The sequence below is a fragment of the Danio aesculapii genome, chromosome 16 (assembly GCF_903798145.1).
Source record: "Danio aesculapii chromosome 16, fDanAes4.1, whole genome shotgun sequence".
NCBI lineage: Eukaryota > Metazoa > Chordata > Actinopteri > Cypriniformes > Danionidae > Danio > Danio aesculapii.
In genome coordinates, this window is record NC_079450.1 from 37963967 (window position 1) to 37981256 (window position 17290).

At 38.4% G+C, this 17290-nt stretch overlaps 1 protein-coding gene across 1 annotated transcript; it reads right to left on the reverse strand.

The window, feature by feature from the left end:
- Positions 1–1546: 1546 nt before the first annotated feature.
- On the reverse strand, positions 1547–8378 carry LOC130243708 (gastrula zinc finger protein XlCGF7.1-like). Its single transcript, XM_056475992.1, has 2 exons — positions 8205–8378; positions 1547–3156 (listed from the first exon to the last, which is right to left on the reverse strand). The coding sequence occupies exons 1-2, from the start codon at positions 8356–8358 to the stop codon at positions 2309–2311; spliced, it is 1002 nt and encodes a 333-aa protein (XP_056331967.1). The 5' UTR covers positions 8359–8378; the 3' UTR covers positions 1547–2308.
- Between the last annotated feature and the right edge of the window lie 8912 nt (positions 8379–17290).

Sequence of the window (17290 nt, forward strand, 5' to 3'; positions counted from 1 at the left end):
GACTCACATATAAGAAATGTATTGAAATGTCAAACAATATTTGAAATGGCCCTTTTGTGTACATGGAAAAACTTTTAGATCTTTGAGTTAAGCTCACAAAAAAATAGAAGCAAAAACAAAAATGTGTTTATATATCGGTTGACTGTAAAATATATTCCTATACGTAATCTACTTAATTACAAAAGCATGACATACATGTATCCCCAATTATTTTGAGTTCAGCTCATGATAAACAGCAGCAAAAACAAAAATGTTGTTTTTATCTTTGTTGAGTTTATAATATATTCTTATACATATGATATACATTTATCCCCAATTACAGTTACTTACACATATTAGAGAAACAAGGGTTTTTGCGATGTAGTGGAAAAAATATTATGTTTATTATGTTTCTTGTTGTCCTGCTACATGTTACAGTTTTAATAGCATATTTATTTATTACCTGAATATAAGAAATAAACAAATATGGGACCGCATTATGCTCTGCAACACCTAGACAGACCAGGGACCTATGTGAGGATCTTGTTTGTTGACTTCAGCTCGGCGTTTAACACTATCATCCCAAAACTTCTCCTGCCCAAATTAACTCAGCTCTCTGTGCCCACCTCTGTCTGTCAGTGGATCAACAGCTTCCTAACGGACAGGCAGCAGCTGGTGAAGCTGGGCAAATTCTCATCTAGCATATGCACAATCAGCACTGGCGCCCCCCAGGGGTGTGTCCTCTCCCCACTGCTCTTCTTCCTGTACACGAATGACTGCACATCAAAAGACTCCTCTGTGAAGCTCTTGAAGTTTGCAGATGACACCACAATTATCGGCCTCATTCAGGACGGTGACGAGTCTGCTTACAGACAGGAGGTTAAGGAGTTGGCTGTCTGGTGTAGCCACAACAACCTGGAGCTCAACTTGCTCAAAACAGTGGAGATGATAGTGGACTTCAGGAGAAACCCCCCTGCTCTCCCCCCACTGAGCATCATGGACAGCATTGTGGCAGCAGTGGAGTCATTCAGGTTCCTGGGCACCACCATCTCTAAGGACCTGAAGTGGGACACTCACATTGACTCCATTGTCAAAAAAGCTCAACAGAGGCTGTACTTTCTTCGTCAGCTGAGGAAGTTTAACCTCCCAAAGGAGCTGCTGAAACAGTTCTACACCTCCATCATTGAATCAGTCATCTGCACATCAATAACTGTCTGGTTTAGCTCAGCTACTAAATACGATCTCCAAAGACTACGTCGAATAGTTCGGACTGCTGAGCGAATCACTGGTACAACCCTTCCTACTCCCCAAGAACTGTACCTATCCAGAGCGAGCAGAAGGGCTGCCAAAATCACTCTGGACCCCTCACACCCAGCACACTGCCTCTTTGAACTTTTACCTTCTGGTCGACGCTACAGAGCACTGCGCACCAGAACAGCCCGACACAGAAACAGTTTCTTCCCTCAGGCAATCCATCTCATGAACACTTGATGATAATAATTGCGAAACCAACATCACTACTTGCTATACACTTTTATACACAAATACACTTATTTAACAACACACTTTACATGCCAATTTGCACATAACAGCTGCACATATAACGTTGTATATAGTAATAAACATGTACATACACTTGTCAATCTGTATATTTGCACTCACTACTTACTTCTATTTTTTAAAATATAATTTATTGTCTGTTTTTTGTCCTGTCTCTGTAATTCTGTTGCACTGTAGAAGCTCTGTCACGAAAACAAATTCCTAGTATGTGTGAACATACCTGGCAATAAAGCTCTTTCTGATTCTGAAACAAATATAATATTTTACAGCTTCTATTGTTCAACTAGTGTACAATCAGAACACAATATAATGGACATTAGTAAACAAATGCCATGAATGCCTTACAAACATACATTAAAAGATACATTTACTAATTATTATTCACACTGTAGGAATTTCTTGTAAAACATATTAATTTCTGAATTAGAAACAAGTTTTTCTAGTTCTCAAAGCATCTCACTAAAATGGCACTAAAATATATCACATGAAAACTCAGTAATGTGCAGTTACTGATTAACGTCTTACAACTCCTATAAGTTTAACTACACAAAGTAGTAGAAAATCAGAACACAATCATACAAACAATAACAAAAAGAAAATGAAAGATTTTAATTATTTACATTTCAAGATTTTTTTTGTGAAACTCATTAGTTCCTTAATCAGCAATAAGTGCTTCTACTGTAGTTCTCAGATCATTTCACTACATTCAGACCGACATTTTTTCATCTTAGTGTTTTTGAATGAATTTGATCTGAAAACTAAACAATCCTCACCGTGACGACTTGCATATCTTCATATGTCTGAGAAGATTTGATAAAAATCGAAAACTCTTCTGACATGGAGGACAGTAGTAAGGCCTCTCTCCAGTGTGAATTCGCTCGTGTGATTTCATTGCTGAAGATTGACTGAAACTCTTGTCACAATATGAGCACTTGTACGGTTTTTCTCCAGTGTGAATTCGTTGGTGCTGATTCAGCTCACCAGCAGTAGTAAAGCTCTTCCCACACTCTAAACACACATGATCTCTCTGGTCACTGTGTGTTTTCTGGTGCTGCTTACAATAGCCAGGACGTGAAAATCTCTTTTCACAGAACGAACATGCATAAGGCTTCTCATCTGAGTGAACGATCATGTGTTGTTGTAGACTTGATGCGGACCTAAAACCATGACCACACTGAGTGCAGGTAAACGGCCTCTCTCCAGTGTGAATTCGCTCGTGTGATTTCATTGCTGAAGATTGACTGAAACTCTTGTCACAATATGAGCACTTGTACGGTTTTTCTCCAGTGTGAATTCGTTGGTGCTGATTCAGATGACCAGTTGTAATAAAGCTCTTCCCGCACTCTAAACACTCATGATCTTTCTTTTCTTTATGCGTTTCCTGGTGCAGTTTATAACTGTCGAGCCATGAAAAACTCTTTCCACATTCAGAGCAGACGTACAGTTTCTCTCCACTGTGAGTCTCTATGTGCATGTCAAGTTTCACTTTTTTTCTGAAGCTCGTTCCACACAGAGGACAGGTGTGCGGACGTTTTGTCTTTGTTCCTTGAGTCTCGAAGTTACGTTTCTCATCCTCACCATGCAGGTCTTGTTTTTGCTCATTCACCTCGATCTGGTCTGAAATAAAGATCACGTCAGAGAAGGATTAGATCGATCCTTATTTAATAGATTATAAAGATTATATATAAAGGCAGATTATATTCTCTCAAATATGAATATAAAGTATGATGGTTCTTATAGTTCACCTGAAAATTTAAATATATATATTTATATTATCATTTATTTACTCATTCTCCACTTGTTTGCTTTTTTCTGTTGAACACAAAAAGAAGATATACTGAAGAATGTTGAAATCTGGTAGCTATTACCCACTTCCACAAAGTAATACTGATAAATATCCAGACAATATCTGGAATGACTTTACCGGTAAATAAAAATAATATGTGCTGTTCACACAGGCAACGATGTTTCATATTTCTTCCAGAAATGTACCTTCACACATCCATTCCAAAATACCAGTAAATTCTGACATCATCAACCAGAAATGACCTCTAAACAGCTGTGTTTGTGTTTATAAAGATGAAGGTCAATCTTTTGTTGATGGTTTGACTTTTCTTTAAAACTTTAGCATTTATACAGCTGCTTTTGTCCCAGAAACAAACCAAAATGCTGAACTACAGGAGAAATATGTTGTCGCTAATATCTGAAGTCAGAGATGCTATACTGCAGCTAAAAACTGTTGTTTACACATTTGACTTACACAGTATGTTCTTGTTCTGCTATGGGTGTTGATGGCAATTGGTTTCCAGCATTCTTTAAAATATCTTCGTTTGTGTTCAGTAGAAGAAAGAAACTTTTAGGCATAGATAAACCTTTTAGGTATGTTTTTCTTCAGTAGTACATGGTTTCCGCTACATACATTTTTCCATGGCGGGGCACCACGCCAAAATTCATCCCGCCACGGCTACATTGCAGCTTCTCATTAAAACATTTTATTTTTTTAATGACAGGTAATAATCGCACCAAAACGTATTAAAATGTAAGTGAATTATAACAGCGCAAACTTTTCTGTAACCGTAGAAGTGCTGTGCATCATTTGTTTAACCCTTTGAGGTTACATGCTGACTGACTGACTGACTGACAGGTGCGTGGTGCGTGATACGGCATGTTTGCTGGCCTCACGCATAGCCGTTTCACTTTACTTCAGGACGCATTAATATCGCTCTGTAGGTCTATTAGAGACGTTCATAAATATTCCTAGCAAATCTAATAAATGCTGGAGACATACTCGTTACATAAACGCACGAAATCGCATTTCAGCAGCGTTTATTTGAGAGCGCACAAGTAGATCTGCGCGCTCTTGAAGCAGTCAGTGTTGCGAGATGTTGGTGACTGTTTCCAGCCCAAAAGCTGACGAAAAACCGCTGAAAACCAAAAAGCCGGGAAAATCGCCCAATCTGGCAACATTGGAAGCGGCTTTTATTTGAGGGGGCGTGCAAGATTACATAAATGCGATCTCGACTTCTTGTACTGCGCTCACGACATTTGTCATTGAAATAATGCCACAGGCAGTTGGTAGATCTGTGTAAAAAAAGGGATGCTGCCACAGCTGGAAAAAAAAAAAAATCAGAGGAAACACTTGTACATGAAGAAAATTCTTAGATGAAACTGTGGTAAATTGACGATTCCTTTAATGCAAGTAGAAGTGGGCGATAAAACCTTAAAATTATTTTAAGAATATATGCGAGAACAATATTTCTGATAATATAAAAAAGGAGCAGTTAAACAATGTATTTAATTTGATATTTCACTCACATGATTAACTGTTGCTTACAGATAACATTCATAATTAATGTTCCTAAATCAATGTCAAAAACAGCATGTGTAGTTCCATGAATTGTATGTACAAAACAGTTTATAGACAGTTTATAGGCAACAAGTTGTTTTAATTGTAGTATGGATAGTTGTTTGTTAGTATTAAATATTCGTGTCTGTTTTGTTTTTCTTCATTTACTTAATACAAGGCTGAAGGCATAAAATTACATGTTGATTATCAGCACAAAATAGCATTAAATAAGACCAGAACAGACTGTAAAGGTATACTCCATACAGTGCGTCCAGCTTCACCGTCAAGAGTTTCAACAACCATAAATCAACTTTTGCTCGTTTAATGTTCTTGAATGAAAACTAAACTAAACTTCAGACAGAAATGGTGGACATATAACCTCTTTTCTATTGTTTCTGATTATAAAAAACTTATTTAACAGCAAAAATGTTGAGATCTTTGTAGATTATCTTTAAATGAAAGAAATTGTTGTTTAAATTGTTCACTATTAGCTAATATTGAAACAGCTTGGCACATTTTTTTTTTTGTGAAATATACATTTTTATAATTAAAAGAAAACTTACAAAATAGAATTCAGTCCATTTTCATCATCCCTAAATACCTTTCTCATGACGGTACTTGTCAAACATTTGACGACATCCACTGTAATCCACCGAGATTCACTTACCTGTGTCCTTGGACGATGCCATCTCTGTTGTTCTGTTTAAAACTACAAGTCAGTAACAATATTAAACACTGAAAAAATGCTGTTGTATTAACACTGGAACTACCAGAATTCTATAACTACTTGAATTACCATATCAGTCATTCAGGCCGATCTCATATTTAATGCAAGTCTGAGAATTATAGATATGTGTGTGTTTTATTTCAACAAAATTATTCAATTGCAAACATTAGAAATAACCGTCTTGGTAGTTCTAGTGTCAACACCGCAAAATTCATTAGCCCGCAACCGCAGACGCTAAGTATATTACACCAGAACACTTAAAACTGCAACAGCAGTTAAGTTAAAAATATTAGAACTTGCTATCAGAACAATGATAGCTAATCTGCAATCATAAGCCAACCGGCAGATTACATATAACCTCCAGTGTGTGGGGTTCCTCGTTTTTCCTCATTGACCGGTGTTGTGCCGAAATCTGTGACCCGTCAAAAACTGTGACCAGAGGGCGCTGTTCAGTAAAAATTTCACTCGGGAACGTGCTTGTCGCTCATGCACGCGACCGTGAACGCGCAGACACTGAAATCAAGCGATCAGCGTCGAGCAGTGCTGTAAAAGGATGTTTTAAATCCTGGGATTCAGAAAACAGGTTGGAAGAACTTTAAATGGCACCTAGGTTAGCCCTTTTTTCAGATTTAATATAAGTGTTTTGCATTTCCAGAATGTGTCTGTAAAGTTTCAGCTCAAAACACCCATCAGATTTTTTATTATACCTTTTAATAAATTCCTATTTATACAATTTTTCACTGGGTGGCAGTTTTGGTGTACTGCTCCTTAAGGCTAGTCCTCCCCACCCACCGTTTCTACGTGCCTTTCTGCGTGCCTTAAACTCCTCCCTCGGCTGCGTCAGACAACTGACAGACATAAAGGAAGCAGGTCTCATGTAGCGTTTGTGAGAAATACTACAAGTATTTCAAATACAAATACTACTACTAGTAAGAACTTTACCAATGAGCATTTGATGTGCAGTTGCATCGACGAGTCACACAAAGTTCTCACACACACACACACAGACAGACACACACACACACAGACAGACACACACACACACACACACACACACACACACACACACACACACACACACACACACACAGAGCGCCCGTTTAGCTTCGCACTCTGTTTGCACGCATATGTGACATGATACAGGTTAATCTCCACTGCTGTATGGATATCTGTTATGTTAATGTACAAAATAAACCTGATTTAACGTCCACAAACCGCGATTGAAGCGTCTTTCTTTATAATTGTTCTGACACGCGGCTGTGCTGATAAAGTAAAGCTAAGCTAAATCGCTGTAATTCATGACACACATGCTCTGTTTTAAAACATTTTAAACATGTGAAACTCACTCTTGATCATGTTTGATGATGATTGATGATCCTAGCAAACTGAACAGACCCTTTATTACCGGCTGCTTTGCGCACGTCTGGTCTTGCTGATATGATTATACACGTGACTACCGGGACATGTTAATAGCGCAGCTGTCAATCAATTCGGTGGGTGGGGGGACCGCACTCCTACGTAAAGTTGCGGTCGATCTGAAAACCGCTCCAATTGGTCCACTGTTTTTATGTTGCTAAATTGAAAAAAAAGGACTGGGTGCGTTTATATCACCCCAAAATGACAGTCTATACACCATACCTGCACATATGTCTGTCCAAACAGCTTGAAAAGTAGATTTTTCACCATAGGTGCCCTTTAATGTAGTCCTGATATGTTGACCATCCAAATTCTTGTAAAGAAATAAAAAATATATATTTGTATATAAATATCTGGTCAATATGCTTTAGATGCATAAGATATGACAGGAGTTATTTTATTAAACAATCATACAAATAAAAGAGGGATGGCATTTCAATAGCTATGAATTTCAGATTCCAGACACAGTTTATAAAATATGTATTAGCCTTATATCAGGTAAAAATGTTATACAAATAGAAAGAAGATTGCCTGCCTTTGTTAACTTTAAACATTGTAATTTGGCATATGCAGTAGAATATTTAGATGGCTTTGAATGTTACCTCAGATTCCGTGAAACCGATCTACAGTGTCATATGTCAGTAGTTTGAATCTGGATTGCATAAACTATTTTATAATGAAACCTACAAACTACGAGTCTATCAGGAGACAACAACAGCGACAGAATTATTTTTTATTTCTTCTTTACACGAATTTGGATGGTCAACGTATCAGGACTACATTAAAGTTCTTCCATGAACCCGTTTTCTGAATCCCAGGATTTAAAACATCCTTTTACAGCACCGCTCGACGCTGATCGCTTAATTTCAATGTCTGCGCGTTCACGGTCGCGTGCATGAGCGACAAGCGCGTTCCCGAGTGAAATTTTTTACTGAACAGCGCCCTCTGGTCAGTTTTCGACGGGTCACAGATTTCGGCACAACACCGGTAGCGTCTAGCTCTGACTACCACCTTGCTCTCGACAACATTTGACACTAAGCATGCATAAACAATGAAAAAAGTCAACATATCTGTAAACAACATATATCATATAACTTATTTAGAAACGACTGTAACTTTATTAACACTTGCTAACGTTAGCGATATGCTAGCGATAGTAACTAATTCAAAACTTACCCTGATATCCATGAATAAATTCTTCAACACAGAATTTATAACCCTTCTTCAGTCTCGACCCTGTGGTTGAAGAGTTTTCTGCCACAATTCGATTGATGTTCTCGAACTTTATTTGCGACAGAGTGGAGAGAGATGTTGTAAACAATCTTTCCATGTTTTCTCAGCACAGAAAGCGTTCGTTCTTCTTCTTCTTCTTATAATTTTACGGCGGTTGGCATCCAGTGGAAACATCCAGGTGCATTACCGCCACCTTCAGCTCCGGAGTGTGTACCAGATGTTAGGTTTACAGACTAATCATTTCCCCCCCACTTGCCTCTTCCCTATCCTTTCTCATTTACACACATACTTGCATACGTACATACATACTTACACACACATATCTCACCCCTACTCCTGTTATAATAATAATAATCATAACACTCATAATACTTATATTTATATTATATACTTATATTTTAGTATCACATGTTTTACTGACTCCTCTTCACTACAGCCCTCACACAATCTATTTTCATGCTTTCCAATCAATTGAAGTGTTTTATTTAATAAACAATGACCCAGTCTTAATCTTACCACTATTCCTTCTCGCCTGTTACCACTACTGATTCTTTTGTGTTGAACAACCTGTTAAATTTTATACAAATGCCTTCCTTTCTTGTCTCTATCCCAATTCTCTTGCCACTTTTGATTTATTCTTACCCATATTAGACTTTTCACTTCTGCTTTACTAACCCTTATTTGTATTTCTACATTTTCTTTTGTTAGTGCCTTTTTTGCTAATCTATCAGCCATTTCATTTCCCTTTATCCCTTCATGGCCTGGAACCCATATAAACTTCACATCCTTTCCCTGATTTGTTATTTTTGTTATACACTGGAGTACTCCAAACAAAATATCTTGTCTACTTGAAGAAAATGACCTTAGACTTGCAAGAGCTGATGCAGAGTCTGAACATACCAAGATTTTATCCTGCCCTGTCATTTCTACCCATCCTAATGCTACTATCATAGCTAGCATCTCTACTGTGTACACTCCCACATAATCAGATGTCCTTCTATTTATTCCTATATTTTTTTCTGGTATAACTTCCCCCCAAACCAGACACTCCAGTTTCTGGGTTCTTTGTAAAAATCTGTGTGTACTCTTTGTATTTTTCTTCGACCCTTTGGTTAAATATTCTTTCCAGATTGATGTTATCCCTTGCCTCATTCTTTTCCTCTAACACAAACCAGTCTACCTCTGGCTATTCTAGCCTCCATGGAGCAATTTCTGGATATGACTGTAGAACTTATTCTCAAATTAAACACCCTTAATTCTTTTGCCACCATGTTTCCACACTGACCAAAATTCTCCCTTTGACTTTTCCCATTTTCCCAACAAAGCGTTCGTTGTCACTGTAGCGGAAGTAAAATTACTCAGCGGCGATGGGCTTCCTGTTCTTGTGAAATAGCCCTTTTTCACACTTCCTGGTTCCGGTAAGCGAAACGGCGTTTCACAACATCCGGTTCCAATGGAACAGAGTATGATGGAATGGCAGAGTTGTCTCGTCGCTGTTATTGCAGTGTTCCCGGCTGCTCCAGCTTAAAAAAACCAATATCCTTACCTCAATTTCCACGAAAAGACAAAGGACAGAGGAAATCATGGGTGAAATTAATTAGACGGAATGAATGTCCTTCGTTTCAAGTGATATGCCAGAGTACGCTCATGTGCAGTATGCACTTCAAAGTGGAGATCATTATGTTTTATCAAATATTTGTATAATATAGACAAAATTCCAGTTATCTCCACAAACAAGTGCTCCTATCAACGTCATTAATATATAAGCATAATTTTCCCCCACATTGGAATAATAGACAACTAATAAAAATGCTATTTTTTTACAACAAAATTAATTTGGTAAGTTTTATAATAAAGATGGTATACTTTTCTTACAACGAATTCCTTTCTCATCACAGTATCTCAATAACCCTGCAAGTTTTCAACTGTTATTGGATCAATTCCTTCAGAGACCCATATGTTATTTAGTGGTATTAATCAAGACCATCGTCTTTTGGTTTTACTAAATCTTATGTTGGCAAAACTTGTTTTACAGTAAACACCAAGAGTAATAATAGAGCTTTTCAAACCTTTTTCCAAAAAAGAAATCACTACTGTTCCTTATATAAAGTTTTATTGGATGTCTTTATTAAAGGGTGACTTGATTTGCTGAAAAAAAAAGTGTGGCTGTTACCACAGAAATATCAGGTTAGAAACAAAATTAAAGAAATATCCTATAAACTTCTCCACAGATTTTATCCAGCAAAACATTATTTACAAAAATGTAAAAGTGGAATTGATGTAAATTGTATTTTTGTAATGAATACGAGTAGACGGTTTTACACTTATTTTGGCATTGTACATACTCAGTCAAAAGGAAGAGGTGCAAACAATTCTTACCTATTTTCAGTGTTAAAAACCTCTTTCATCATCGTGGGAAAATGTACTTTTTGGCTTTACTGTCTAATTTACTAATAAGCAACTAAATTTTAAGATATTGATCACTGAACTATGCTTGTATATTACCAGCATCAGAGACTCTTTAAACAAGGAAGCCTACCCACTTTAAAAAATTGTGACCTCTATAATGTATTTATTTAATTATTACATATGTACATTTTGTATATTTGTATTTTATTTATAATTACCCCCTGGCATGTATATTTTTTGTGTTGTAAAATGTTATTTGCTGTTCTTTAAATAAATAATAAAAACTTAATAAAAAGCAGATGAACAAAATGAACTGGAACAGGAACTAACTTTAACCTGAAGATTCAGAAACACACCATATACGCTACAGACGTACTGTTTTGAACAAATTTGCTTTAAAATTGAGTAATTAGTGGAAAACTGAAGTGTTTTAATAGAATCGTACTCAAACACTGAACACAACAACAAATATCTTTATTTTTTCCGGTGAGTTGGAGCTAAATTATGTTTCCAGACTTGAGTAAACCTTATGAGCATTAAGCAATCTGTCATTACGGGGCTCGTTCTTTCGCATTGACTGATAGCAACTCGCCCGTATCTGACCCTGAATACAAAGGAAGGAGGGGGTTAGCACAGCTTACGGACAGCTACTAACATAAAACTAATCCTGCTGGATGTTAAATAGTTTGCTTGAGTTAGCAGATCATATGCTGTTGGCTGCGCACCTTACAGTAACCTAACGTTGCAAACGCTTCGTGTAAGACACATTTTCTGCACAAATTCCTTTTAAATGCTGATTTATTTAGGCTACATCAGTTCATTAACCAAGCGAACAACCTGTTCTTGTCCAAATTAAAGGGCACATAGGTTACCCCTTTTTTCATATTTAATATAAGTCTTTTGTGTCCCCAGAATGTGTCTGTAAAGTTTCAGCTCAAAACACCCATCAGATTATTTATTATAGCTGTTTGAAGTTTCTATATTATAGCTGGAAACAAGGTTTTGCTGTTTTTATGTACTGGCCCTTTAAGGCTAGTCCTCCCCGCCCACCGTTCCCACGTGTCTGTCAGCAATCGCCACCCTCGGCTGCCTCAGGAAGCAGATCTCATGTAACGTGTGTGAGAAATACTACTGTAAGAACTTTAACAATCAGTATTTGATGCATTTTTTTGTGGATTTGCAACAATGAGTCACACACAATGTAGTTACAAAGTTCACGCACACACACAGGACACAAACACATAGCGCACACACATACACACACACACAAAAACGTAGCACAGACATACACACACACACATAGCTCAGACACGCAGATACACACACAGAGAGAGAGAGAGAGAGAGAGAGAGAGAAAGACAGCGCATTAAGCTTTGCACTCGTTTTGCACGCATATGTGACATAATACTGGTAATATCCACTGCTGTATGGATATCTCTTATATGAATGTACAAAATAAACCTGATTTAACGTCCACAAACCGCGATTGAAGCATCTTCCTTTATAATTGTTCTGACACGCGGTTGTGCTGATTAAGTGCCTCTGAAGTGAATCGCTGTAATTCATTACACACATGCTCTGTTTTAAAACATTTTAAACTTGTGAAACTCACTCTTGATTACGTTTGATGATGATTGATGATCCTAGCGAACTGAACAGACCTTTTATAATCTTCGACTCATCCCTGAGATCGCCAGAACACCCGAGCCTGAGAGCCCTACCCGGCCGGGCGGAAGTGCTCGAAGGCGGCGCAGAGAACGTAAACAAAGATGGGGGAAGCACGGCGGGCTAAGAGCTAAGCTAAAGCTAACACCACACCGGCTCTCTTTACCCAGCATCTTTCTCGCCAATGTACGGTCACTGATGAACAAAATGGATGAGATTCGACTGCGCATCAACCACAGCAAAAGATTATGGAACTGTAATGTCATGATTTTCACAGAAACATGGCTAAACAGCGAGATACCAGAAAACGCTGTATCGCTAACTGAGCATCAAACATTCCGAGCAGACAGATCGGCGGATGACTCTGGTAAGACCAGAGGCGCAGGATTATGCATTTATATTAACAAAGCTTGGTTAACAAATTTCTAATGGTTAAATGTAGACCGTTTTATCTGCCACGGGAGTTCACCTCCACCATAATAACTGCTGCCTATATTCCTCCCGATGCTGATGCCAAGCTTGCTATGAATGAACTTCATACAGCCATCAGCAAACAACAGACTGCTCACCCGGAGGCTGCTTTTATTGTTGCGGGGGATTTTAATCACTCAAACTTAAAGACAGTGCTCCCCAAATTCCATCAAAACATTTTCTGCCACACAAGGGGAAACAAAACTTTAGACCAAGTTTACACAAACATGGCTGAAGCATACGCTGTGACCCCCCTCCCCCACTTGGGTCAATCAGATCACCTTTCTTTGTTCCTGACCCCCAAGTACTCACCCCTCATTAACCGTGTGAAGCCATCAGTAAGGACCATCAAAGTGTGGCCAGCGGGGGTGGACATTGATAGTTACACTTCCTCTGTTCTGGAATATATCAACACCACCATAGACAGTGTTACAACCCAGAAACAGATCACCACATACCCAAATCAAAAGCCATGGATGAACAAGGAGGTGCGCCTCCTGCTGAAGGCATGCAACACTGCCTTCAGATCAGGGGATGCACAGGCCTACAGCACTTCCAGGGCTAATCTGAAGAGGGGCATCAAAAAGGCCAAGCACTGTTACAAGCTAAAGCTAGAGGAGCACTTTTCCAACTCTGATCCTCGGCGCATGTGGCAGGGCATCCAGGCCATCAGCAACTACAAACCCAGCCAGTCCACCCCCACAGCCACAGATGTCTCCTTCCTGAATGAGTTAAATGACTTTTATGCCCGCTTTGAAAGAGACAATACAGAACCCTACACCAGGAACACTACCTCAACCGACCACTCACCTATCACACTCACCTCCTCAGAAGTCTACACCGCACTGAGTCGGATCAATGTGCGAAAGGCTGCTGGACCAGACGGTATCCCTGGGCGCTAAGCATGTGCAAAACAGCTCACTGGGGTATTCACAGACATTTTCAACCTGTCGCTTAACCTAGCCACCGTGCCAACATGCTTAAAAACCACCTCTATTGTGCCAGTGCCCAAACACTCCAGCCCAACATGCCTGAATGACTACTGCCCTGTAGCACTCACACCCATCATCATGAAGTGCTTCGAGCGGTTGGTCCTGGCACATCTGAAAGACTCTCTGCCATCCACACTGGACCCACATCAGTTTGCCTACCGTGGCAACAGGAGCACAGAAGATGCCGTCTCTATAGCACTGCACTCTGTACTCACTCACCTGGACAATAAAAACACTTATGCACAAATGCTGTTTGTTGACTTCAGCTCAGCATTCAATACTGTCATACCCTCTAAGCTAATGATAAAACTTAGAGACCTGGATATCGACGCGTCTCTCTGTAACTGGGTTATGGACTTTCTGACTAACAGACCTCAGAATGTTAGATCAGGCCACATCTGCTCAACCACCATCACACTCAACACTGGTGTACCACAGGGCTGTGTGCTGATTCCCTTCCTCTACTCCCTTTTTACCATCGACTGTAGGTCTGTGAACAGATCCAAAACCATCATCAAATTTGCAGATGACACCACAGTGATTGGTCTAATCAGCAATAATGATGAGACTGCCTACAGGGAGGAGATACAGCATCTGGCCACTTGGTGCACTGACAATAATCTGCTCCTTAACACCAACAAGACCAAGGAGCTCATTGTGGACTTCAGGAAGGGACGAACAGGCTCACATGATCCCATCCACATTAATGGGATGGCCGTTGAGCCTGTCTCATCCTTCAAGTTTCTGGGGACCCACATCTCAAAGGACCTTTCCTGAACCACCAACACCTCCAGCCTGGTCATAAAGGCTCACCAGTGCCTATTCTTCTTGAGGCAACTTAAGAAGGACCAGCTTTCATCAGCCGTCTTGGTGAACTTCTACCGCTGCACAATAGAAAGCATCCTGACCAACTGCATCACAGTCTGGTATGGAAGCTGCTCTGTTGCTGAGCGTAAGGACTGCAGCGGGTGGTGAAAACTGCCCAACGCATCACAGGGACTACACTGCCAGCCATTGAGGACATCCAGAAGAAACACTGTCTGCGCCGAGCACGCAGTATTCTTAAGGACACCTCTCACCCTGCTCACAGACTGTTTTCTCTCCTGCCTTCCGGCAGGCGCTTCAGGCTCCCCCGGACAAAAACCAGCAGACTGAGGAACAGCTTTTTCCCCAGAGCTGTCTTCCTTTTGAACTCTGCCCCTCACTGACTCTTTTGCCCCCCCAATACACCCCCCACACTCCTCTAACTTATACTCCTCACAATCACTGCACTATTTAACATTTGCACATTTAAAGTTTGCACATATTCATTGCACTGATTCACTTATTTGAACTGTACATACTCACTGCACATGGACATTTGTAATTGTTTATCTATCTGCCACTCCTGATTATTAATAGCATCCTGTACATATATTCATTTATTGTAAAATCTGTTCATAGCTAATACAACTTGTATATAATGTTCATAGTACATCCATCTGTAAATATTACCATAGTTTTTCTATAACTGCACTTTATAACTTATACCTGTATCCTGCATTTGCTGCTATTGCACTGCTGGTTAGACCGAAACTGCATTTTGTTGCCTTGTACTTGTACATGTGTAATGACACTAAAGTTGAATCTAATCTAATCTAAAATCTAAAAAAAAGTAGATTTTTCACCATAGGTGCCCTTTAAGGCAAAGTTGACAGTGAAAATGTCATCCAATTCCGCTGTGAAAAAGGTCTATTGGCCTATTACTATTAAACACGACTTGAAGCGAAAATTCCAACAGACATTCAGCAAAATTCGCGCCCTGCGTCCTCTTCTGCGCATGCGCTGTTTGTTGTTTAACATTAGATGATAAGTGCCAAAATTCTTTAATATAATGGTGCCACCCACTGGCTATACACACTAATTTAAGCAGATTCAAATTAGGGCAGGAATATATTAAATTACAGTAATATATATGATGTATCCTATAACTGACATAATTTGATCCTTTTAAAAAAAGAATAACAAACATCTAAAACTCTTACCAACCTCAACACTTTTAAAGGATAATGTAAAAATATCCCAGAAAATAAAGCTTGAGAACCATTTAAACAAAAGAATTTTCTTTACTCTACATTAAAGTAGCTAAAACTATAATCATAGACGTGATAACAGTATGGCTCAATGCTCCATGCTAGTATTTTCACAAGTGATCATCCGACTTTGGAAATATGATGCAACCATTTATTTTATTCTAAGTAGTTAAGAATTGTTGGTATAAATCCCCCAGACTTTAATAAAAAAAACTTTAGTAATAAAAGGTATTACTTTTTCATGTCAACAAGACAGGATTTGCAAAGAAACCGGACTTGGAGGGATACAAAGTTAGCGTTAGCTCTACTCAGTGATGGAAAGAGTACTGCTTGATCATACTTAAGTAAAAGTACCATTACTTGCCTAAAAATGTAGTGCAAGTAGAGTAAAAAGTATCGGTTGTAAATATTACTCAAAGTATGAGTAAAAATTAGCCCTTTCAAAAGTACTCATGAGTAGTGAGTATTACACTGTTAAAAACTGATGCGTTTACATGTAATTTGTGGATGTGTGTAAACGTAACATTCTGTAGTGCATTTAGTTATTGCCCAGCAGGCACACAACATCATAAGACGTTAATATTAGGTTAGATTTAGGTCGTGATGTCAGGTGACCAAAATTCAACGTCTAGCCAGCGTCTAAGGACAATGTTATTTTGATGTCCAATTTTGTTATTTTGATGAGAATGTCAATAGTGGTAATGTCCACACAACGTCAAGCTGTTACATCATTAGACGTTGATATTTGGTTGGTTTTAGGTTGTACGTTGGACTATGACATTGGCCTGACATTGAGTTCTGACGTCAACTCGATTTTCATTTCCAAACAAAATGCAATAGCATATTTATTTATTACCTGAATATAAGAAACAAATATAATATTTTACAGCTTCTATTGTTCAACTAGTGTGCAATCAGAACACAATATAATGGACATTAGTAAACAAATGCCATGAACACGTCTTACAAACATACATTAAAAGATACATTTACTAATTATTATTCACACTGTAGGAATTTCTTGTAAAACATATTAATTTCTGAATTAGGAACAAGCTTTTCTAGTTCTCAAAGCATCTCACTAAAATGACACTAAAATATATCACATGAAAACTCAGTAATGTGCAGTTACTGATTAACGTCTTACAACTCCTATAAGTTTAACTACACAAAGTAGTGGAAAATCAGAACACAATAAAAAAACTTAAAATAAATGAATTGAAATTATTCTAACAATAATAAAAAGAAAATGAAAGATTTTAATTATTTACATTACAAGATTTTTTTTGTGAAACTCATTAGTTCCGTAATCAGCAATAAGTGCTTCTAATGTAGTTCTCAGATCATTTCACTACATTCAGACTGACATTTTTTCATCTCAGTGTTTTTGAATGAATTTGATCTGAAAACTAAACAATCC